Genomic DNA, 21,332 nt, shown 5'->3' with positions numbered 1-21,332 from the left:
ATATCTCTCCTGTCAGCTCCCTGTATACAGAGCCCCTTTCTGCAGTATATCTCTCCTCTCAGCTCCCTGTGTACAGAGCCCCTTCCTGCAGTATATTTCCCCTCTCAGCTCCCTGTGTACAGAGCCCCTTTCTGCAGTATATCTCTCCTGTCAGCTCCCTGTATACAGAGCCCCTTTCTGCAGTATATCTCTTCTCTCAGCTCCCTGTATACAGAGCCCCTTTCTGCAGTATATCTCTCCTCTCAGCCCCTGTGTACAGAGCCCCTTCCTGCAGTATATTTCCCCTCTCAGCTCCCTGTGTACAGAGCCCCTTCCTGCAGTATATTTCCCCTCTCAGCCCCTGTGTACAGAGCCCCTTCCTGCAGTATATTTCCCCTCTCAGCCCCTGTGTACAGAGCCCCTTCCTGCAGTATATTTCTCCTCTCAGCTCCCTGTGTACAGAGCCCCTTTCTGCAGTATATCTCTCCTGTCAGCTCCCTGTGTACAGAGCCCCTTCCTGCAGTATATTTCCCCTCTCAGCTCCCTGTGTACAGAGCCCCTTTCTGCAGTATATCTCTCCTGTCAGCTCCCTGTATACAGAGCCCCTTTCTGCAGTATATCTCTCCTCTCAGCTCCCTGTATACAGAGCCCCTTTCTGCAGTATATCTCTCCTCTCAGCCCCTGTGTACAGAGCCCCTTCCTGCAGTATATTTCCCCTCTCAGCTCCCTGTGTACAGAGCCCCTTCCTGCAGTATATTTCCCCTCTCAGCCCCTGTGTACAGAGCCCCTTCCTGCAGTATATTTCCCCTCTCAGCCCCTGTGTACAGAGCCCCTTCCTGCAGTATATTTCTCCTCTCAGCTCCCTGTGTACAGAGCCCCTTTCTGCAGTATATCTCTCCTCTCAGCTCCCTGTGTACAGAGCCCCTTCCTGCAGTATATCTCTCCTCTCAGCTCCCTGTGTACAGAGCCCCTTCCTGCAGTATATTTCCCCTCTCAGCCCCTGTGTACAGAGCCCCTTCCTGCAGTATATTTCTCCTCTCAGCTCCCTGTGTACAGAGCCCCTTCCTGCAGTATATTTCCCCTCTCAGCTCCCTGTGTACAGAGCCCCTTTCTGCAGTATATCTCTCCTCTCAGCTCCCTGTGTACAGAGCCCCTTCCTGCAGTATATCTCTCCTCTCAGCTCCCTGTGTACAGAGCCCCTTCCTGCAGTATATCTCTCCTCTCAGCCCGTGTACAGAGCCCCTTCCTGCAGTATATCTCTCCTCTCAGCTCCCTGTGTACAGAGCCCCTTCCTGCAGTATATTTCCCCTCTCAGCCCCTGTGTACAGAGCCCCTTCCTGCAGTATATTTCCCCTCTCAGCTCCCTGTGTACAGAGCCCCTTTCTGCAGTATATCTCTCCTGTCAGCTCCCTGTATACAGAGCCCCTTTCTGCAGTATATCTCTCCTCTCAGCTCCCTGTATACAGAGCCCCTTTCTGCAGTATATCTCTCCTCTCAGCCCCTGTGTACAGAGCCCCTTCCTGCAGTATATTTCCCCTCTCAGCTCCCTGTGTACAGAGCCCCTTCCTGCAGTATATTTCCCCTCTCAGCCCCTGTGTACAGAGCCCCTTCCTGCAGTATATCTCTCCTCTCAGCCCCTGTGTACAGAGCCACTTCCTGCAGTATATCTCTCCTCTCAGCTCCCTGTATACAGAGCCCCTTTCTGCAGTATATCTCTCCTCTCAGCTCCCTGTGTACAGAGCCCCTTCCTGCAGTATATCTCTCCTCTCAGCCCCTGTATACAGAGCTCCTTCCTGCAGTATATCTCTCCTCTCAGCTCCCTGTGTACAGAGCCGCTTTCTGCAGTATATCTCTCCTCTCAGCCCCTGTATACAGAGCTCCTTCCTGCAGTATATCTCTCCTCTCAGCTCCCTGTATACAGAGCCCCTTCCTGCAGTATATCTCTCCTCTCAGCTCCCTGTGTACAGAGCCCCTTCCTGCAGTATATCTCTCCTCTCAGCTCCCTGTGTACAGAGCCCCTTCCTGCAGTATATCTCTCCTCTCAGCCCCTGTGTACAGAGCCACTTCCTGCAGTATATCTCTCCTCTCAGCTCCCTGTATACAGAGCCCCTTTCTGCAGTATATCTCTCCTCTCAGCTCCCTGTGTACAGAGCCCCTTCCTGCAGTATATCTCTCCTCTCAGCCCCTGTATACAGAGCTCCTTCCTGCAGTATATCTCTCCTCTCAGCTCCCTGTGTACAGAGCCCCTTTCTGCAGTATATCTCTCCTCTCAGCTCCCTGTGTACAGAGCCCCTTCCTGCAGTATATCTCTCCTCTCAGCCCCTGTATACAGAGCTCCTTCCTGCAGTATATCTCTCCTCTCAGCTCCCTGTGTACAGAGCCCCTTTCTGCAGTATATCTCCCCTTTCTACCCATGTACATCGCCCCCCACGTGAGACACTCAGGTCTAGACACAGTTGTGCTGTCAGGAAGCAGCTGAGAGATCATACTGCGCAGGATCGACCAGGAGCACTGGAACTACAGGACGGCTACAATGGCAACTGCAGGGTAAATAAAGCCCGGAGGGGTATTGTTGGGGGTGGGTGATATGTGGAAAAAGGAGAAGATTGAAAAAAGTGCGTTATATTGGCACAAATTAATAATGATTAGTGTAAATATTGGAAAATGACATTGTGATTTTGGGATTGCCATGTAATGCAATATGTATATTGGAAGTTTGCACACATTTTATATGTCGTTAGTTGTTCTCTCACCTGAAAAACTGTCTTTGTCCATAGGAACCAGGTTTCGGGCCTGATAGAGATAGCAGCGTAGATGGTAGCGGTTCCCATCTATAATGGGACAGAAATAACAGATTATATAAGACAAAAAGAGCAAAACCTGCAGGTAAAGGAAAGATAGAAAATGAGGGAGACGTAAAAGCCGCACTGACAGTCATAGATGCAGGAGATCGTCGGCCGGTTCACTCCCAAGCTGAGAGTATTCGCGTTTCTTCCATCATCGCTCTTGTCGTCGGTTACTCCACCCTTTAAAAAAAAGAAAAAGAACAATTTATTACTCGATCACTGGGATCCTGATCTGAATATATAAAGCTGAATCTGACCGCACCGCGCAGATATACCGCAGTATCATCCTCCATATTCAGTGTTCCTGTTCACACCTGTTATGTCTGCTGCGGGTCTGGATCTCATTTCCATTCCCTACTGTGTGACCAGCAAACGTATCTTATTAACTCCTGTCTGTTACTTTATCCCAGGCTTTAATTGCCTGCCCCGTCTCCCGGTGACTCCTTGCTTTAAGAGTTTGATTTGCTGATGATAAGCTGCAAAATTCACATTTTGTCCAGTAATGGAAGTCCCTGTAAGAAGAAACGTTCTCCCTTGTACCCCCATCAAATGGCTATACGTTGCACTGACGAGGGACAAAAACACTGAAACAGTGGCCTGCAAAAGGAGGTCTGTCTGTGGTCACCCTAAGATTTTGATTTGCTGCTTATCAGTGACAGAATTCACATTTTGTCCAGTAATGGAAACCCCTTTAAGAAGAACCTTTCCCCCTGGTACCCCACTGAAGGCCTTTTCTTTGCACTGGCGAGGGGCAAAAACACTGAAACAGTAGTCTGCAAAAGGAGGTCTGTCTATAGGCACTCTAAAGGCTGCTTTACACGCAGCGACATCTCTAGCGATCGCACCTGCCCCCATCGTTTGTGCGTCACGGGGAAATCGCTGCCCGTGGCGAACAATATCGCTAGTACCCGTCACACGTACTTACCTTCCTAGTGACGTCGCTGTGGGCGGCGAACAACCTCTTTTTAAGGGGGAGGTTCGTGCGTCGTCACAGCAATGTCACACAGCGGCCCGCCAATAGAAGCGGAGGGGCAGAGAGCAGCCGCATTAACGCCCAATTTGTTGCCGGAGGATGCAGGAACGCTGTTGTTCGTCGTTCCCGGGGTGTCACACGTAGCGATGTGTGCTGCCTCAGGAACAATGAACAACCTGCGTCCAGCACCAGCACGATATTTTGAAAATGAACGACTTGTCAAAGATCAACGATTAGGTGAGTATTTTTGATCGTTAGCGGTCGCTTGTAGGTGTCACACGCAACAACGTTGCTAACAAGGCAGGATGTGCGTCACAAATTCCGTGACCACAACGACATCTCGTTAGCGATGTCGTTGCGTGTAAAGCGGCCTATGCTATCCCCAAGACCCAGCAATCCTCTCTCTCCTTCTCTCACCTCCTTTCGCTTTCTCTCCTTCTCGCTCTCTCTCCTCTCTCCTTCCCACTCACTCTCTCTTTCTATCCCTCCTTCATCCACCTTTTATCTCTCTCTCTCTTTCTCCCTCTACCACCTTGTCTCCCTTTCTCTGCTTCTCCTCACTGCTGAGAATACAGTTAGGTCCAGAAATATTTGGACAGTGACACAAGTTTTGTTATTTTAGCTGTTTACAAAAACATGTTCAGAAATACAATTCTATATACAATATGGGCTGAAAGTGCACACTCCCAGCTGCAATATGAGAGTTTTCACATCCAAATCGGAGAAAGGGTTTAGGAATCATAGCTCTGTAATGCATAGCCTCCTCTTTTTAAAGGGACCAAAAGTAATTGGACAAGGGACTCTAAGGGCTGCAATTAACTCTGAAGGCGTCTCCCTCGTTGTTAACCTGTAATCAATGAAGTAGTTAAAAGGTCTGGGGTTGATTACAGGTGTGTGGTTTTGCATTTGGAAGCTGTTGCTGTGACCAGACAACATGCGGTCTAAGGAACTCTCAATTGAGGTGAAGCAGAACATCCTGAGGCTGAAAAAAAAGAAAAAATCCATCAGAGAGATAGCAGACATGCTTGGAGTAGCAAAATCAACAGTCGGGTACATTCTGAGAAAAAAGGAATTGACTGGTGAGCTTGGGAACTCAAAAAGGCCTGGGCGTCCACGGATGACAACAGTGGTGGATGATCGCCGCATACTTTCTTTGGTGAAGAAGAACCCGTTCACAACATCAACTGAAGTCCAGAACACTCTCAGTGAAGTAGGTGTATCTGTCTCTAAGTCAACAGTAAAGAGAAGACTCCATGAAAGTAAATACAAAGGGTTCACATCTAGATGCAAACCATTCATCAATTCCAAAAATAGACAGGCCAGAGTTAAATTTGTTGAAAAACACCTCATGAAGCCAGCTCAGTTCTGGAAAAGTATTCTATGGACAGATGAGGCAAAGATCAACCTGTACCAGAATGATGGGAAGAAAAAAGTTTGGAGAAGAAAGGGAACGGCACATGATCCAAGGCACACCACATCCTCTGTAAAACATGGTGGAGGCAACGTGATGGCATGGGCATGCATGGCTTTCAATGGCACTGGGTCACTTGTGTTTATTGATGACAGAACAGCAGACAAGAGTAGCCGGATGAATTCTGAAGTGTACCGGGATATACTTTCAGCCCAGATTCAGCCAAATGCCGCAAAGTTGATCGGACGGCGCTTCATAGTACAGATGGACAATGACCCCAAGCATACAGCCAAAGCTACCCAGGAGTTCATGAGTGCAAAAAAGTGGAACATTCTGCAATGGCCAAGTCAATCACCAGATCTTAACCCAATTGAGCATGCATTTCACTTGCTCAAATCCAGACTTAAGACGGAAAGACCCACAAACAAGCAAGACCTGAAGGCTGCGGCTGTAAAGGCCTGGCAAAGCATTAAGAAGGAGGAAACCCAGCGTTTGGGGATGTCCATGGGTTCCAGACTTAAGGCAGTGATTGCCTCCAAAGGATTCGCAACAAAATATTGAAAATAAAAATATTTTGTTTGGGTTTGGTTTATTTGTCCAATTACTTTTGACCTCCTAAAATGTGGAGTGTTTGTAAAGAAATGTGACAATTCCTACAATTTCTATCAGATATTTTTGTTCAAACCTTCAAATTAAACGTTACAATCTGCACTTGAATTCTGTTGTAGAGGTTTCATTTCAAATCCAATGTGGTGGCATGCAGAGCCCAACTCGCCAAAATTGTGTCACTGTCCAAATATTTCTGGACCTAACTGTATATCTCCTAATCCTAACAGCTCATAACCCCCCATTTTTTCTGCCTCCTATTGCTCCCAACCTATTAGAAACTACCGCAATCTCTCCAACACAAATACCATTACCTTGACTCCTTCTCCGCTGCTCACTGTCTCTGGGACGCTCCGGTTCCAACCACAATAAACTCCAGATCATCAACAAACTCTTAACCTCTCACACTTTCCTTTCTGGGCCTCACTGAAACATGGCTGACACCCTCTGACACTGCCTCCCCTGCTGCGCTGTGTTATGGTGGTGTGATGCCCCTGCGGTAACCAGGTGTCACAAAAATAAGGTAACAACAAGGTAACAGTCCGGGTCCAACATAACTGTACCAGTCACTACACACACACACTAGCACACCAGGACATTTACACTCACTGTACCCGGCTGAGAGCCTCACCTAGCCAGATGACAGGGCCGGGCACTGTGAGATAACAGGTAGCCAACTGGGAGGAAGAGACCAGACTTGGGGGAGGAGAAAGTGACCTGGGGAATGTGGGTAGTTAGTCGGAGAAAGGAAGTGAAAGAGGAAGGAGTTGTGAGTTGAGGAGAGGAGTAAAAGGAAAGGGTGTCAAGACAGACCACAGACTCTTGAGACACATAGAAAGCAGAAAAGAATCCACAAAGACCTGAGTAGAAAGATCAGTCACTCAGAGGAGAAAAGTAGCTGCAGAGCGAGAGAGCAAGCTCCAAGGACAGAGGGATCCTGTGGGGTGGACATCCAGGGCTCACAGTACTTTGCACGCACGGGGTGCAGATCCCAGAACAGACAGGGACTTCAAGCCATCTGTTAACTCTGCCAGGCGGGTGGATTTCTAGGACTCATCTGCCACCACTAACATCCGAGGCATCAGCAGCAAAGAGGGGACCGGGAGAAATTCCCTTAAATAGTCCAAGCTGCCTGCGGCAGGACCCAGACACGTGGACGACCTCCAAGTGCTCCACACCAGGGAGGACCCACATACACCAGAGTGCATCGGAGGTAGAGTGGCACTAGGTTGGCTGGCACAGCCATCAGGGACACGGGCGCGCCTGGGATCCAGTACGTCAAAAAACAAAGAAAAATAACTTGAAAGGGAGTGTATATTGCACAAACCATCAAAAAAAAAAAATCTAAAAACTATTTTTATTAGATTAATTTAAAATCTGGTATCCAAAAAACAACAAACAGCAACAAATATTTTTGGGTAAGGTGCTCAAATGTTTTTCCGGTAGTGATTGTGCCGATAGCCCTATTTCTTCCCCTACCTAACCGCGGAGGTTGATGTGTCGCCCAGGGATAGGGGGTACTCAGATCCAGGCCAAGGGGTCGCTTCTGAAGGTATCACGGTGGCGTGATCTGGTCTGTGATCCCAGGCACCACAACAAAAGGGGCATTATATACAGGGGAGATTTGGTAGTCTATGTTCCGTGACGCCACCCGTGGTGTGCAGTGAGGTAATGGAGCACTGCCGCTGCCGGTCACAGGATCCCGGGGATGGTAATGGGCAGCAAGGTGGTGATTTTCCCTCCACGGGTAGGGTGTTGATGTCCCGGGACCCCGGTGTGATGGATTGGGGAGTAACGGGTGCAGTCCACAGCTTGGACCGGGTGGTGCAGGAGTACTCACAGTATAAGGCAATAACTGATACGAGTCCAAGAATTAACCAAGTTGCTGGTAACTGGTGCACACGGCTGCTGTGAGGACGGGTCCCACACCCGTGTGTGTAATTCGGGTGTTTTTCTCCTGCCTGATGTCTGTGTTTGCTCCGTACACAGGAAGCGGCTGGCCTATTCCTGAGGCCCTCACTGCCACTTCTCCTAGCCCCACACAGGGGCTGCTTCAAGACCTCTCTCCTCCTGCAGACTGACTGAAACTACACTCTGCTCTCCCCAAGCTCCTCTCTCCCCCTCCCGTTTTCCTGAAGAGGAGTGGGGCCTGATTGGCTGGTGTGTATTGGTGTGGGAAACTCCCCAAGGGAGAGTGATCTCTGCACCATAAAGATGTATGCAGACCTCTGTGATACCCTGGTTTTGCCAGGGTGGCACATTGACACCCTAAGGTCACGAAATGGTGCTGCTAACTGCTATCTAAGTTGCTGCTATGAGAGTTTATGTTTACGTAATAAGCTAAGTGTTTTGTTTGATAAAAAGGACAATATATTGACATTTGTCATATATATTCGTATAAAGCATTTAAGCCATATGTGACAGTTTTATCACTGAGGATTTTGGTTCCCTGATTATTTGTATTACAAGGGACTCTTTTTGTGTGTCTGATTTCGGAGAATATATAAGAAAAATAGTTTTTCTCCAATAGACCAATAGGGGTTTGTTTGATTTTTCACGGACCCTTTGGGTTTGGGTGTTGACTCACATTTTGAAAATTGAATTGATGTGAGGCCGGCATTTATATAATGGTAATCCCAGCACTCCCGCAATTTCCAGATTACACCAGTGCAGGGGAAGAGGGGTAAGCCGTCATTGAGTGGGGGCGCCATTTCGTGACCTTAGGGTGCCAACCTCCGTGGTTAGGTAGGGGAAGAAATAGGGCCATCGGCCCAATCCCTACCGGAAATCATTTGAGCCCCTTACCCAAAAATATTTATTGTTGTTTGTTGTTTTTTTGGATACCAGATTTTAAATTAATCTAATAAAAATTGTTTTTAGGGTTTTTTTTTGATGGTTTGATCCAGTACGTCCCCAGGGTGTGAAGCCAGTAAGTAAAGACAATCAAACTGCACTCTTTGTCTGGAGTGCTTCATTACGCTGCACCTCCACGTTAACCCTTTACCTACCCCTGGGGAAAAACCCTACTCGCGGAGGGCTCCACCATCCACGCTGCCCCCATCCATCATCCCAAGCGGGAACCCGCAGCGGTGGCTCTACTATCCCTGGCCGAAAACCGTGAGTGGTGTAGTCGGATTTTCTTTTTCTTTTCATTTAAAACTAGTCGACGGTGCACCCGGGTCCGGGACCCTTCGAGCCACGGACCGCTCGGATTCGAGCAGCTCGGCTGCCCCGGGGCGCAACAGTGGCCTTCACTTCAACCACACTCCTTACCCTGGCAATAGACAGGGTGGACGAGTGGGTCCTGTCTAACAACTGCACCTTCAACCCAATCCCACCTCTGCCTTCTCTTATCTTCTCTTCTTTCGAAGTGCACTCTATCCATATCCACTTTCCCTCCAACCTTCAAATGGCCGTCATATATCGACCCCCAGGCCCAGCCACTGCCTTTATTCACCAATTCTTCTACTGGCTTCTACACTTTCTCTCTGCGACATTCCCACCATCGTCATGGGTGACTTCCACTTCAATATCCCTAATGACAACCGCAACTCAGCAGCCTCTAAACTCCTGTTGCTGTCTTCATCCTTTGGTTTTACTCAGTAGTGCTCCACAGCCACCTATGCAGATGGACATACATTAGACCTTCTCTTCACATCCGCCTTGGTTCCTTATCTAACCTCATAACCTCCCCTCTTCCCTATGTAGCCACCATCTACTTATATTGTCATCTCTGTCCTCTTCACCTGCTACCCCCCCCCCCAAGTCCAGCAACTAGTGCACCCCCGCAGAAACCTCACAAATTTAGACATTTCCACTCTGTCTTTATCCTACCACTGTCTTCCATATCCTTACTCCACAACACAGATAGTGCCACAATTTTCTACAATGCCACACTCGCATCAGCTATTGACTCAGTTGCCCCTCTCGTGCATGGCAGAGTATGATAAATCAATAGACAACCCTGCCACACCAAGCTCACTCACTACAAAGCTTCAGCGAATGTCCAGGGTTGCTGAGCAGCGCTGGAAGAGAATGCACTCGCAAGAGGACTTCATTGCATTCAAAAAAGCAACCTTCACATTCAATTTGGCCCTCACCTCTTCCAAACAGGACTACTTTACAACAATCATATTTTCTGTATCCCACAACCTGAAACAGTTATTCAACACTTTTAACTGCATCCTTCGCCCACCAATGCCTACCTCAACCTCACTCATCACTGCAGAAGTAAGTCGTTAGTAATTTTGGTCACTGTGGTTTCAGTGGCACATTTTAAAAATAAGGTCAACCAAATAAGGCATCTTTAATGCCCAATCACTACAAACCCTTCATATACCAGACCACTCCTCTTCCCCCTATACCCTTCCTCCCCAACAACATTGAAGGAGAGCTTACGCAACACCTTTCCAAATCAGTAAACATGAAAAAATCCAGTTTTTCATTTTAAACAGAAATATGTTTATGCTAACTCCTATAGAGACCTTAGAATAATAGAATTGGAGTAATTACACATGTTTGTATGATACAAAAAGATATATTTTATTGATACAAAATTACATTCATAATATGAATGTAATTTTGTATCAATAAAATATATCTTTTTGTATCATACAAACATGTGTAATTACTCCAATTCTATTATTCTAAGACCTTTCCAAATCACACTGTTTGAGAACTTGATGCCCATACCACCCCATCCTTTCCAACCTCCCCCCACACTTATCCTGGCCCTAACCCATCTCTTCAATTTATCATTACCTTCTGGTACCTTCCCTTCTGCTTTCAAACATGCCATAATTACACCTACCCTGAACAAGCAATCCCTTGACCTACCTCTATGTCCACTATTGAACAATATCACTGTTCTCATTCGCTTCCAAACTCCTCAAACAACACATCCACGCTGAATTTTTCTCCCACCTTTCATCTAACTCTTCGACAACCTACAATCTGACTCCTGTCCCCACCATTACACTGGAAGTGCAGTGACCAAAATTAATAACGACTTACTGAAAAAGGTAACATACACTTCTCTATATTCCATCCTCTAGACCTGTCCTCTGTCTTTGACACAGTCGGACTCTCCCTCCTAGTACAGATCCTCTCTTCCCTCGGTATCACAAACCTTGCCTCTCCTAGATCTCCTCATACGTTTAGTGCCTCCGACTCCCACACTATTTCCTTATCCCAAACTCTCTCTGTTGGTGTCCCTCAAAGCTCTGTTCTGGGACCCTACTCTTCTCTATCTATACCTTTGGCCTGGGACAACTTAAAATGTCCCATGCCCATGACTTCTGACTTCCAGTACCACCTATACACTGATGCCCTCAGATCTGCCTCACTGGACCACACGTCAGCTCTCTGCTGTCCAGAATTCCAGAGTGTCTATCAGCCATAACCTCCTTTTTCTCCTCTTGCTTCCTAAATTTGAATGTGGACAAATCTGAACTCATCATTTTCCCTCTATCTCACTTATCTCCCCTATCCGATCTAACTATCACAATAAATGTCATCACACTTTCCCCTGTATCTGCTGCCTTGGAATGACCATTGACTCTACACTGTCCCTCAAACCGCACATCCAAGCTGTCGCCACCTCCTGCCATCTCAAACTCAAAAATATTTCCAAAATACGTCCTTTCCTCAACCCTGAATATAATAAAATGCTAGTGCCGCCCTCATCATCTCCCGCCTCAACTTCTGCAATATTCTCCTCCATGGCCTTTCTGCTAACAGTCTCGCTCCACTTCAGACCGTCCTTAAGCCCTAAGGCCTCTTTCACACGTCCGTGAAAATCACGCACGTTTTTCACGGACGTGTCAAAGGTGCGTATTGTCATCCGTGTGCCGTTTTTATGGCACACGTGTGTTCTCCGTGTGTTATTCGTGATAACACATAGAGAACGGGAACTTTCTGCTCACCTGTCCCTGGTTTTGCTGTCCGTGGTGCTGATCTACGGTCTCCGGTCCTGCCGACTCCCCGCTGCTGCTGCTTCCAGCTGCAGTGAAGTGAATATGCAATGAGCATAATGAGCGGCGGCGGAAGCAAGTGACAGCAGCGGCAGAGACAGCAGTGCTAGAGAAGGTGAGTAAAGTTTTGTTATTTTTTTTTTCTCAAACATGTGTGTTTTCTCCGATGTGTGTCACACGGAACACCTCCGTGTGGTCCGTTTGCGTTCCATGTGACATCCGTGATGCCGGAGAAAAACGGACATGTCTACGTTTGGAGCACACGGGCACACGTATGCTCCACACGTACACATGGTCCATGGCAGAATACGTACGTGAGCGCAGACCCATTGATTTTAATGGGTCTACGTGTGCCCGTGTCTCCGGTACGTGAGGAAACGGACCAAACACATGCCGGAGGCACGGACGTGTGAAAGAGGCCTAAAAGACTGGGTGATTTTTAGTTTTTGCACTTTTGTTTTTTCCTCTACTTATTCCAAGAGCCATCATTTTTTTTTCTTTTCTGTCGATATCGTTGTGTGAGGGCTTGGTTTTTTTTGGTTGTACTATTGAATAACACCATTAATATTTATCATGTAATGTAATGGTAAGCAGGAAAAAAAACTCCAAGTGTGGTAAGATAGAAAAAAATGAAATTCTGCAACTTTTTAACTTACTGTATTAATTTTACCATAAAACTGAACTGGCAGGATGATTCTCCAGGCCAGTACCATTACTTAGATACCAAACATGTATAATTTTTGTTTTATTTAGGAAGTGGAAAAAAATTCCGAGAGACGGAACGTTTTCAATTTTTGAGATCTGGGGCTGTGTGAGGGACTTGAAGTTGCAATCACTCAATCTTCTATGAATGCTGGCTGTCAGCCAGTGTTCGCAGGAGGATCATCATGACAGACACAGCTTATGCACGGTTGGCATGACAACTCATTGGCGCATCAAAGGCAGGAATACGACGCATGACGTACATAGCACATCATGGGTCATGAAGGAGTTAACTCTGTTGTCCGACTAATCTACGTCTCTTCTGTCAGCAGGTTTTTGCTACTACATCTGAGAGCAGCATAATTAAGGCAAAACGATTCTGAAAGTAACCATGTAAAACTTAGATTACTGAGTGCAACCGTTCTGTCTTTATCTCAGAATTGAGTGTAGCAGAGCTGGGAGGTGTCCTGCCCAAACCAGGCTCTCAATATATGGTGTGAATCACAGCAGGGGGCGTGCTGAACTGCTTTGCACTGAGTCACACCGATGTTAATCACAGAGCAATAAACCCTTTAGTATTGGAAAACAATTTGCTCACAGATAAGAAAAACACAGATGTTTTTCTTTTTGAACCTTCACAGCATGCCGTCCTCTGCTTCATAGCAAAATCCTGGTGACAGATCCCCTTTAGCCATCAAGGTAGTGAGTTAACCTCAACTGGCATGAGAATGTAGTCAATCAAGCAGTTTCCTACCAACTGTGTGGGAGTACAAATGTTTACTCCGGTCATGATGGGACCACTAAGGAGACTGGACATGGGACTACACGAAAAGGATTATCATGGTGTGTGCTGTAACATTGGATTGGGTTGTGCCAGGACTCACAAGACCAGTTAGATCTGAAGCAACCCAGTGGGAAGTTTAATGTACCGTGGATCCCCTTGTGAGCGCGAGATCTCATCTGGCCCTGGTAAGCGGCAGTATGTGGCCTTCAGGGGTTCCCAACCCACACGGCGCAAGTCTGCACACCCAACCAGGATCAGATATTTCATTCAGTGTGTCGGGGCTTCCAAAATCAGTCCCTTGCCCACAACTACCACCCACGTCACTTTACAATGTGACCACACTGAGGAGAAATAACCTGCACTGACCTGATCATAGAGTCCAAACTCCGAACCCCTCACAGATCTCACATTTTGCCGCACCGCTGTACATTTGCCGCACATTTTTTACCACACTTTCATGTTACATGATGGTCCACATATATCTGCACGTGCTGCAGTACATCCGTCTGTATACAAAGTCTCCTCTGGAATTTACTATGAAGTAACTGGATGTTTGAACATTCGATGCAGTTTTCGGTGTATAAATAATCAGAGATAATAAGATGTAAATTACATGTTCCCTCTGGCGTGTCGGAAGCTTTTTACCGGTGACTGGTTTATTTAATCTGAAGCCCTGATAGTAGGAAAAGTCATTGAGGAGCCTTCTGTGAGGCGTCAACGTGACACCTCCACATATTATAAGGGAGGCGACACACGACACAGCTGGTTCTCCACATGCTCCAGAAAGCGCTGCCACGAGACGTAGGTGGTCCACACCAATCCTGTCTCTGCTTTGTGTAAAACTCCTGGAGAACGGCTCCAAATACAGTCACACTGTGTCTAAAGGAAACTTGTGGTGTGTCGACCGAGTGACAGCTCAGTTATAGACCAGAAAACTGCGAGCATGGAGAAAACCTAGGGAAGGAACGGCACGGATGTGACATTCTCAGCAGCACAACCACCGCTTCATCAAAACTTCTGTCCATCAACTCTAAAAGGACAAAACTCACAATCTTTGTGGACAAGGTTTCCAATCATTGTAAAATTGAGAAACTGAGAAGAAGAAACAGTTCTATTTGAGTCATTTCACCAATTTTTAGCTTCTTTACCCTCAAGAAGGAGAGATACTTGGATGTAGTCTTGTGACTCGTAGACAACACCCAACCAATTAATGTGCCCATTCTATTATTGTCCATGGGGTAATAAATTGGCCAATGTGGTGGCTTTGATAGCTGGTCTCCAGTGAGGAGGCCATTGTGAGACCTGAACAACCATTGGAAAGCCACATTCTGTAAGTTCATCTTTTCTATCCAGTAGTAAACTTCAGCCACCCTGGTCTTATGGTCATATGTGAAGAGGTTTCTACCTAATCCTATGTACAATTGCTCAACACTACTCTGCTTACCAAGATGTGGCCACCCGTGATTTATAAGAGGGCAAAATAATACTTTCTTCTCTAAACCCATGCCTTTACTAACTCAAAACAACATTGGCTTATGATGCAGCAGACTGACATTGAGATGTACTGACACTCGATAATATTGTACAGGGTTATGAAGGAAGTGTCGCGCCCCTGAATATATCAGGGTGCCACAGGGTACTGTAATCCTGTCTCCCAGGGTGCAGGACCCAACCCCATGGTTCCAGGTTCCCAATAATCGGTGTCACACAATCAGCACTACAAATCCCAACCACACGTCACATCAAACCTGTCATATACACCAGTGGGATGGTCAAGCTGGAGTAGGGCCACCCATCTAGGGATCAGGCAGACTGGTGGGAGGGACTGAGTGAGAACAGTGTCAGCTCTCAGCGTGAGAGGAGGTGGAGTGGTAGCTCCTGGGGAGCTGAAAAAGGAGAGTTGAGAGTAGCCCTCAAAGAGTGAGGAGCTGGAGTAGTAGCTCCCGGGGAGCGAGACCAAGGTTGGGTCGCAGACGGTGGTCCGGGACCACAGGAGTCGGGGACCGGTGGCAGTGACATTGGAAAGGGTGCGACAGACATAGTCTAGGAGAACTGTCGGCATCAGAACCCCAAAAGAACTGACCGGTACCGAGCACGACGGGGTACAAGTCCCTAGGTTGGGAGCAGGTTCATCCATCCTGATAATTAATCTGGGAGGCAGAGCATCTTCACGAACGTTCCTTCCCCTTTCAAGAATCGGAGTGTTAGCCGAGCCCAGGTCCGGACCTCTCGAGCCACGGCTGCCCCGGATCCGAGCATTCCGGTCTGCGCCTGGGCGGCACAGAAGAACCTGTCACATGTTTAATTATCTGATCCAATGTAGACAGTTTCTTTTCTGCTTGTGCCTCCTACATGACTGTTCACTTTGATGTTGACAGGTTTTTTCCTTTTCTCGATTTTGTACCCAGAGTAGCGGCCTTTTGTAACCACTCATCTTTCTCGGCTATGGGCCAACTCATAGTATAAATGGTGAACTGTTCCTACAAAAAGTTTATTTTCCATGCACATCCCTAAATATATAAAATAATGCCTGTTGGTGCACAAACCTAAAAATCTGTTGGTGCATGCGCAAGATCTGACACCACTTTATAGAACATCCTTTTTTCTGGCGGTTTTTTGAACTTTGGCATTCATTTTTTTTCAACCATATGTTGTGCGTAATTCCATTTTTTAGACATGGGATACATATGAGAATCCTCCTGTGCATCTGCCAATGGAGCATATGCATAGTCGGCTTGGCATCAATTACGCCCTATTCTGCCACCCTTGATTGCAAAGCAATTATGACAAAATAAGTCAACGCATAAAGAACTAATTTATCCCCCGACCCTGTGACCGGTCCGTAGAGAGGCGTAATATTGCGGGTACCGTGCCAAAAAGCCACTAGCCAAGACTGCTCACACTCTAGATACAATGCGCGGCATTATCCCTCCTCGGCCCACCGTGCCCCGTGTGTGGCCTGGGCAATAAGTCATCGAAATTGCAGAAAGGAAGAATTTCTGGGTGATTTCATGCTATAATGCCTGTGATATACGGCACACACCGGCTGGGATGTATTTAGCTGCATGGCGGGCGGTGTTAAAAGTTCATCATTCAATAAATGAAGGCGACTACGAAGAATAAGGCCAAGAGGAGAGGATGATGGGCGCGAGGACCTGTCCAATGTAAACAAATTAGGAAATGTGACACATCCACAACCAGAAGACTCTTACGTGCCCGGAGCAGAGCGAGTCCCTCCGCGTCTCCGCTCCTGGGTCAGAAGTTAATGATGATGGCCGCCTCTGGAGCTGGAAGCTTTTCTCCGAGATTTGTACATTATTCATTTAACGTCGGTCTTTGTATCCGACTGTAACTTACAAGAATCCTCCACTGTTCACCAGAAAATGAGCCTTCAGAACAGCACAGGATGTTTGAGCTTTCCCCAAAAAAATTGCTTATGGAAGGTTCGGTGGAAATGACTTTAAAACCAACATGAGGACAATTACCGGGAAGTTCACACGGCAATGGATTCCAGGGAATGTTAACCGTCTGCTGCCTGCAATCTCGTGTAGCCTGGTGAAAGCTCATATTTAATAATCAGCTTAAATGAAAATTATTGGTGTAAGTAGAACTAAAAAAACCCTCAAAAAGTGCATAAATTATGACTTTTCTTGTCAGTCACTGGTTTACAGAAACATGGCTGCGCTTACTGCGGAGATGGCACGCACTAACTGCCCATGACTTCTGACTTTTATGCAAAAAAACAGTGAAAGGATTGACAGGGGCAGAACAATAGCGGTCACAGGGATCGTGACTGCCACCGGGCCCGGAGGTGCAGGGGGCCCGCCGGCTCCAGCCCCTGCTTCAGCTGGATGTGCCACGAGGCTGCACATCCAGCTGAAATGCATCGCGGTGCATAGACCCGTCGAGTCCCTGCACTGCTATACACACTGCCGGCCAAACAGAAGCCGGCAGCTTTCTTCTGTGTCCCAGTGACTGAGGGCGGCGCATGGCAATTACGTCATGCATTACAATAGCCCGACACTGATGAAAGCTGTCGGCCACTGTGTGCTGGCTACAAAGGAGGACGCTGCACGATGTGGGAGCCTGGGGGAGTGAGTACAATGTTGTTGTTTTTTGCATTAGATAGAACGGAGACATATCTAATAGAAGGGGAACATATATACCAGGAGGGGGACAGTATGTACCAGGAGGTGGACAATATATACCAGGATGGGCCCAGTAGGGGGACAGTATACACCAGGAGGGCCTCAGGAGGGAGACAGTATATACCAGGAGGGCTCCAGAAGGGGGACAGTAGATACCAGAAGGGGGACAGTAGATACCAGAAGGGGGACAGTAGATACCAGAAGGGGGACAGTAGATACCAGGAGAGGTGCAGAATGGGAACAGTATACACCAGGAGGGGGGACAGTATATATGTGCCGCCCTTGTGTTAGCAGCCGGGTCCAGATCCGGCGTGGCTCGAGGGTTCTTCGGACCCGGGGGTCGTGCGACCACTCAAATGAAGGGGGTGTTTACAGGGGATTCTGTTAGAGTTCATGACGCCACCCATATTATGTGGTAATTGGAGTACAACCGCTGCAGTTGGGAGTACCCGGGGGCGATGGAATAGGGCAGCCAGGTGTTAGAACCCTCCACGGGTAGGGGGGATGCACCGGGACTTGGTGATGGTGATTGGGGAGTGCCGTGGGGAGCGAAGGGGGTCACTTGCGTACTCACTCAGTCCATTAAGCTGACACCGACAACTGGATAAACCAAAGTTCTGGACACCGCTGCCGCTGAGGGGAGCTAGTTCGGGTCCCATCCCCAATGGTGCAGCCGGGTGATCCGTGACCTGCCTCTTGGCACTAAGTTTACTTCTCTGTTGGTCCCGGTAGTATGGAACTTGCCAGGTCCCGCTCCCCACTATGGCTAACTGTGGGAGCTTGCTCTCAGGGTTCACGCTGGGGATTTTCTGGACCGTTTGAGTGGAAGGTCCTCGTTGCGCTAGTACCCTGATTTTGGAGCGGGTGGAGAGCGGATCTTGAAGGCTCCGTTCTCATCGGGTAAATTGTCAGGTTGCCTGAAGCTACTCCCTGACCTAGGGTCCACGTACCCCGTCGTGCCCTGGTCCCATCCCGGTGATGGTGCAAGGCCGCCGGCTGCACTCCTCGTCAGTTCCGTGCCCCTCGCTATGATCCCCTGTGACCGGGGGTCCAGCTCCTCTAGGCCCAGACCACCATCTGCCACCTAGATAACTTCCTATGAGCCCTGCTCCTGACCTCCTCTCTCTTTCACCTCTCAAGCTCAACTCTCCTCTACTCCTGACACTCCTGACCTCCCCTTACCAACCCCCCAAGTGGGCAACCCTATTCTACTCAGGCCGTCCACTGGTGTGTCTGGTGGGTGTGGTGCAGAGTGCACCTAGGATTTTGATTAGCTGATGTAGGCAACACCATGTGGGGACCCATAACCAAGGAGAAGGTGTATATTGCACTGGAGGGCAGATTGTACAATACCCTGTGACGACCTGATAGTCCAGGGGCGTCACATATACCAGGAGAGCCCCAGAAGGGGGACAGTAGATACCAGAAGGGGGACAGTATATCGCAAAAGGAGCCCAGCAGGGAGACAGTATCCACCAGCAGGGTCCCAGGAGGGAGACAGTATATACTAGGAGGGCCCCAGAAAGGGGACAGTATATACCAGGAGAGGGACAGTAGATCCCAGGAGAGAGACAGTAGATACCAGGAGGGGGACAGTATATAGCAGAAGGGGTCCAGGATGACATATATAACAGGATGGGGACATTTTTACCAGGATGTGGTTATATATACATCAGAATGTGGGCTAGAATGGGGAACATATAGACTAGGATGGGGGACATACCAGGGTGGGGAGCTATATACCAGGATGAGGGACATATTTACGAGGAAGGAGCCCAGGATGGGGGACATTATAACAGGATGGGGGAAATTATTACTTAATGGGGGGGCAACTCATATGTCTTTATAGTATTTAGAATGCTAAATGTATACATACATCTGACCAACATAAGGGGGGGAGCCCAAGTCCAAATCCAAGCACCAGGGCCCATCAAACTCTAGTTACGCCACTGATTGACATGCTGCAAATATACAAAAACTCTGCAAGGACAAAATGAGCAGCGTGCGCAGGTGTGTGGTACCGTAAAATGGTGCTTTTTTCAGTGGCAAAAAATGTGCACACAAAAAAAACACTGCAAAAACACATGCCCTTTCACAGCTTCAAAAGCACAAAAATAATTTAGAAAACACCAAAATGCCCTGAGACATAGTATCGAGGCAACTTCATGCCACAAAAATTCTATTTACTGCCAAAAAATGTTGACGTCTAGATTTTTATTGTTGCTTTTCCACATTCACAGCCATAAGTCATTACATTTTTCATTTTAGGTGGACATAGCCGTGATAATTCTTGGGCAGAACAAGCCACTAATACTTTACAGGCTGTAAGGATAGGGGACAACATACAGGGCTATGCTTTCTGCTTTGTTTTTGATTTATCAATAAATTTGTTTTTGTACCATTAGTTTAAATAACTTTACTGGAAAAAAAAAAATCTACTTTTTTATTTTTTCCTCCATGTCTAAAATACTGATATAGAATATACAGAAAAATCAATAAATACTTGCACAAAATGCCTGAAAAATAGACTACTCCCTAGATACTAAGGCAGAGAAAATCCTCTTAGTTCCTAGATACTTAAGCTGGGTTCAGACATAGCGACAGCGACAACGACGTCGCTGTTACGTCACCATTTTCTGTGACGTAGCAGCGACCTTGTAAGTCGCTGTTATGATCGCTGCATAGCTGTCAAACACAGCGACGCAGCAGCAATCATAACGACACGCATCGCTGTGCTACATGTGCAGAGAGCAGGGAGCCGCGCACAATGCTTAGCGCTGGCTCCCTGCTCTCCTAGCTACAGTACACATCGGGTTAATTACCCGATGTGTGCTGCAGCTACATGTGCAGAGAGCAGGAGCCGGCACTGGCAGCGAGAGCGGCGGACGCTGGTAACGAAGGTAAATATCGGGTAACCAGGGAAAGGTCTTCCCTTGGTTACCCGATGTTTACCCTGGTTACAGCTTACCGCAGCTGCCAGACGCCGGCTCCTGCTCCCTGCTCGCTTCATTTCCTCGCTCTCTCGCTGTCATACACAGCGATGTTTGCGTCACAGCGGGAGAGTGACGACCAAAAAATGAAGCTGGACTTTCAGCAACGACCGGCGACCTCACAGCAGGGGCCAGGTCGTTGCTGGATGTCACACACAGCGACAGCGACGGGACGTCGCTGCAACGTCACAGAAAATGGTGACGTAGCAGCGATGTCGCTGTGTGTGACACCACCTTTAGGGATACTTCACACATAGCGAGATCGCTGCTGAGTCACAAGTTTTCTGATGCACCAGTGACCTCATCAGCGATCTCGCTGTGTGTGACACTAAGCAGCGATGCGGCCCTTGCTGTGAAATCGCTGATCATTACACACAGTGCTAGTTCATTTTTTGGACGTTGCTCTCCCGCTGTGAAGCACACATCGCTGTGTTTGACAGCAAGAGAGCAACGATCTGAATGTGCAGGGAGCAGGGAGCCGGCGTCTGGAAGCTGCGGACGCTGGTAACCAAGGTACACATCGGGTAACCAAGCGAAGCGCTTTGCTTGGTTACCCGATATTTACCTTGGTTACTAGTGTATGCCGCTTTCAGGCTGCCAGTGCTGGCTCCCTGCACACATAGCCAGAGTACACATCGGGTAACTAAGCGAAGCGCTTTGCTTAGTAACCCGATGTGTACCCTGGCTACGAGTGCAGGGAGCCAGCGCTAAGCGGTGTGCGCTGGTAACCAGGGTAAATATCGGGTTAACAAGCAAAGCATTTTGCTTAGTTACCCGATATTTACCTTGGTTACCAAGCGCAGCATCGTTTCCACGAGTCGCTGCTGGCTGGTGGCTGGTCACTGGTCGCTGGTGAGGTCTGCCTAATTTACAGCTCACCAGCGACCATGTAGCGACGCAACAGCGATCCTGACCAGGTCA

At 47.9% G+C, this 21,332-nt stretch overlaps 1 protein-coding gene across 7 annotated transcripts in view; it reads right to left on the bottom strand.

The window, feature by feature from the left end:
* DYSF (dysferlin) overlaps nucleotides 1–21,332 on the bottom strand; it is a 423,810-nt gene that overhangs the window by 179,874 nt on the left and 222,604 nt on the right. For all 7 annotated transcript variants that reach the window (XM_075346129.1, XM_075346154.1, XM_075346146.1 and 4 more), the window contains 2 exons: nucleotides 2,912–3,005; nucleotides 2,733–2,810 (listed from right to left, as the gene is read on the bottom strand). In XM_075346129.1, coding sequence (XP_075202244.1) covers nucleotides 2,733–2,810; nucleotides 2,912–3,005 — 172 coding nt within the window. The remainder of the gene's footprint in view (nucleotides 1–2,732; nucleotides 2,811–2,911; nucleotides 3,006–21,332) is intronic.

The sequence above is a fragment of the Anomaloglossus baeobatrachus genome, chromosome 1 (assembly GCF_048569485.1).
Source record: "Anomaloglossus baeobatrachus isolate aAnoBae1 chromosome 1, aAnoBae1.hap1, whole genome shotgun sequence".
Taxonomy (NCBI): domain Eukaryota; kingdom Metazoa; phylum Chordata; class Amphibia; order Anura; family Aromobatidae; genus Anomaloglossus; species Anomaloglossus baeobatrachus.
Note: the sequence above shows the minus strand (reverse complement) of the source record. Positions and strands in the feature narration are given on the sequence as shown.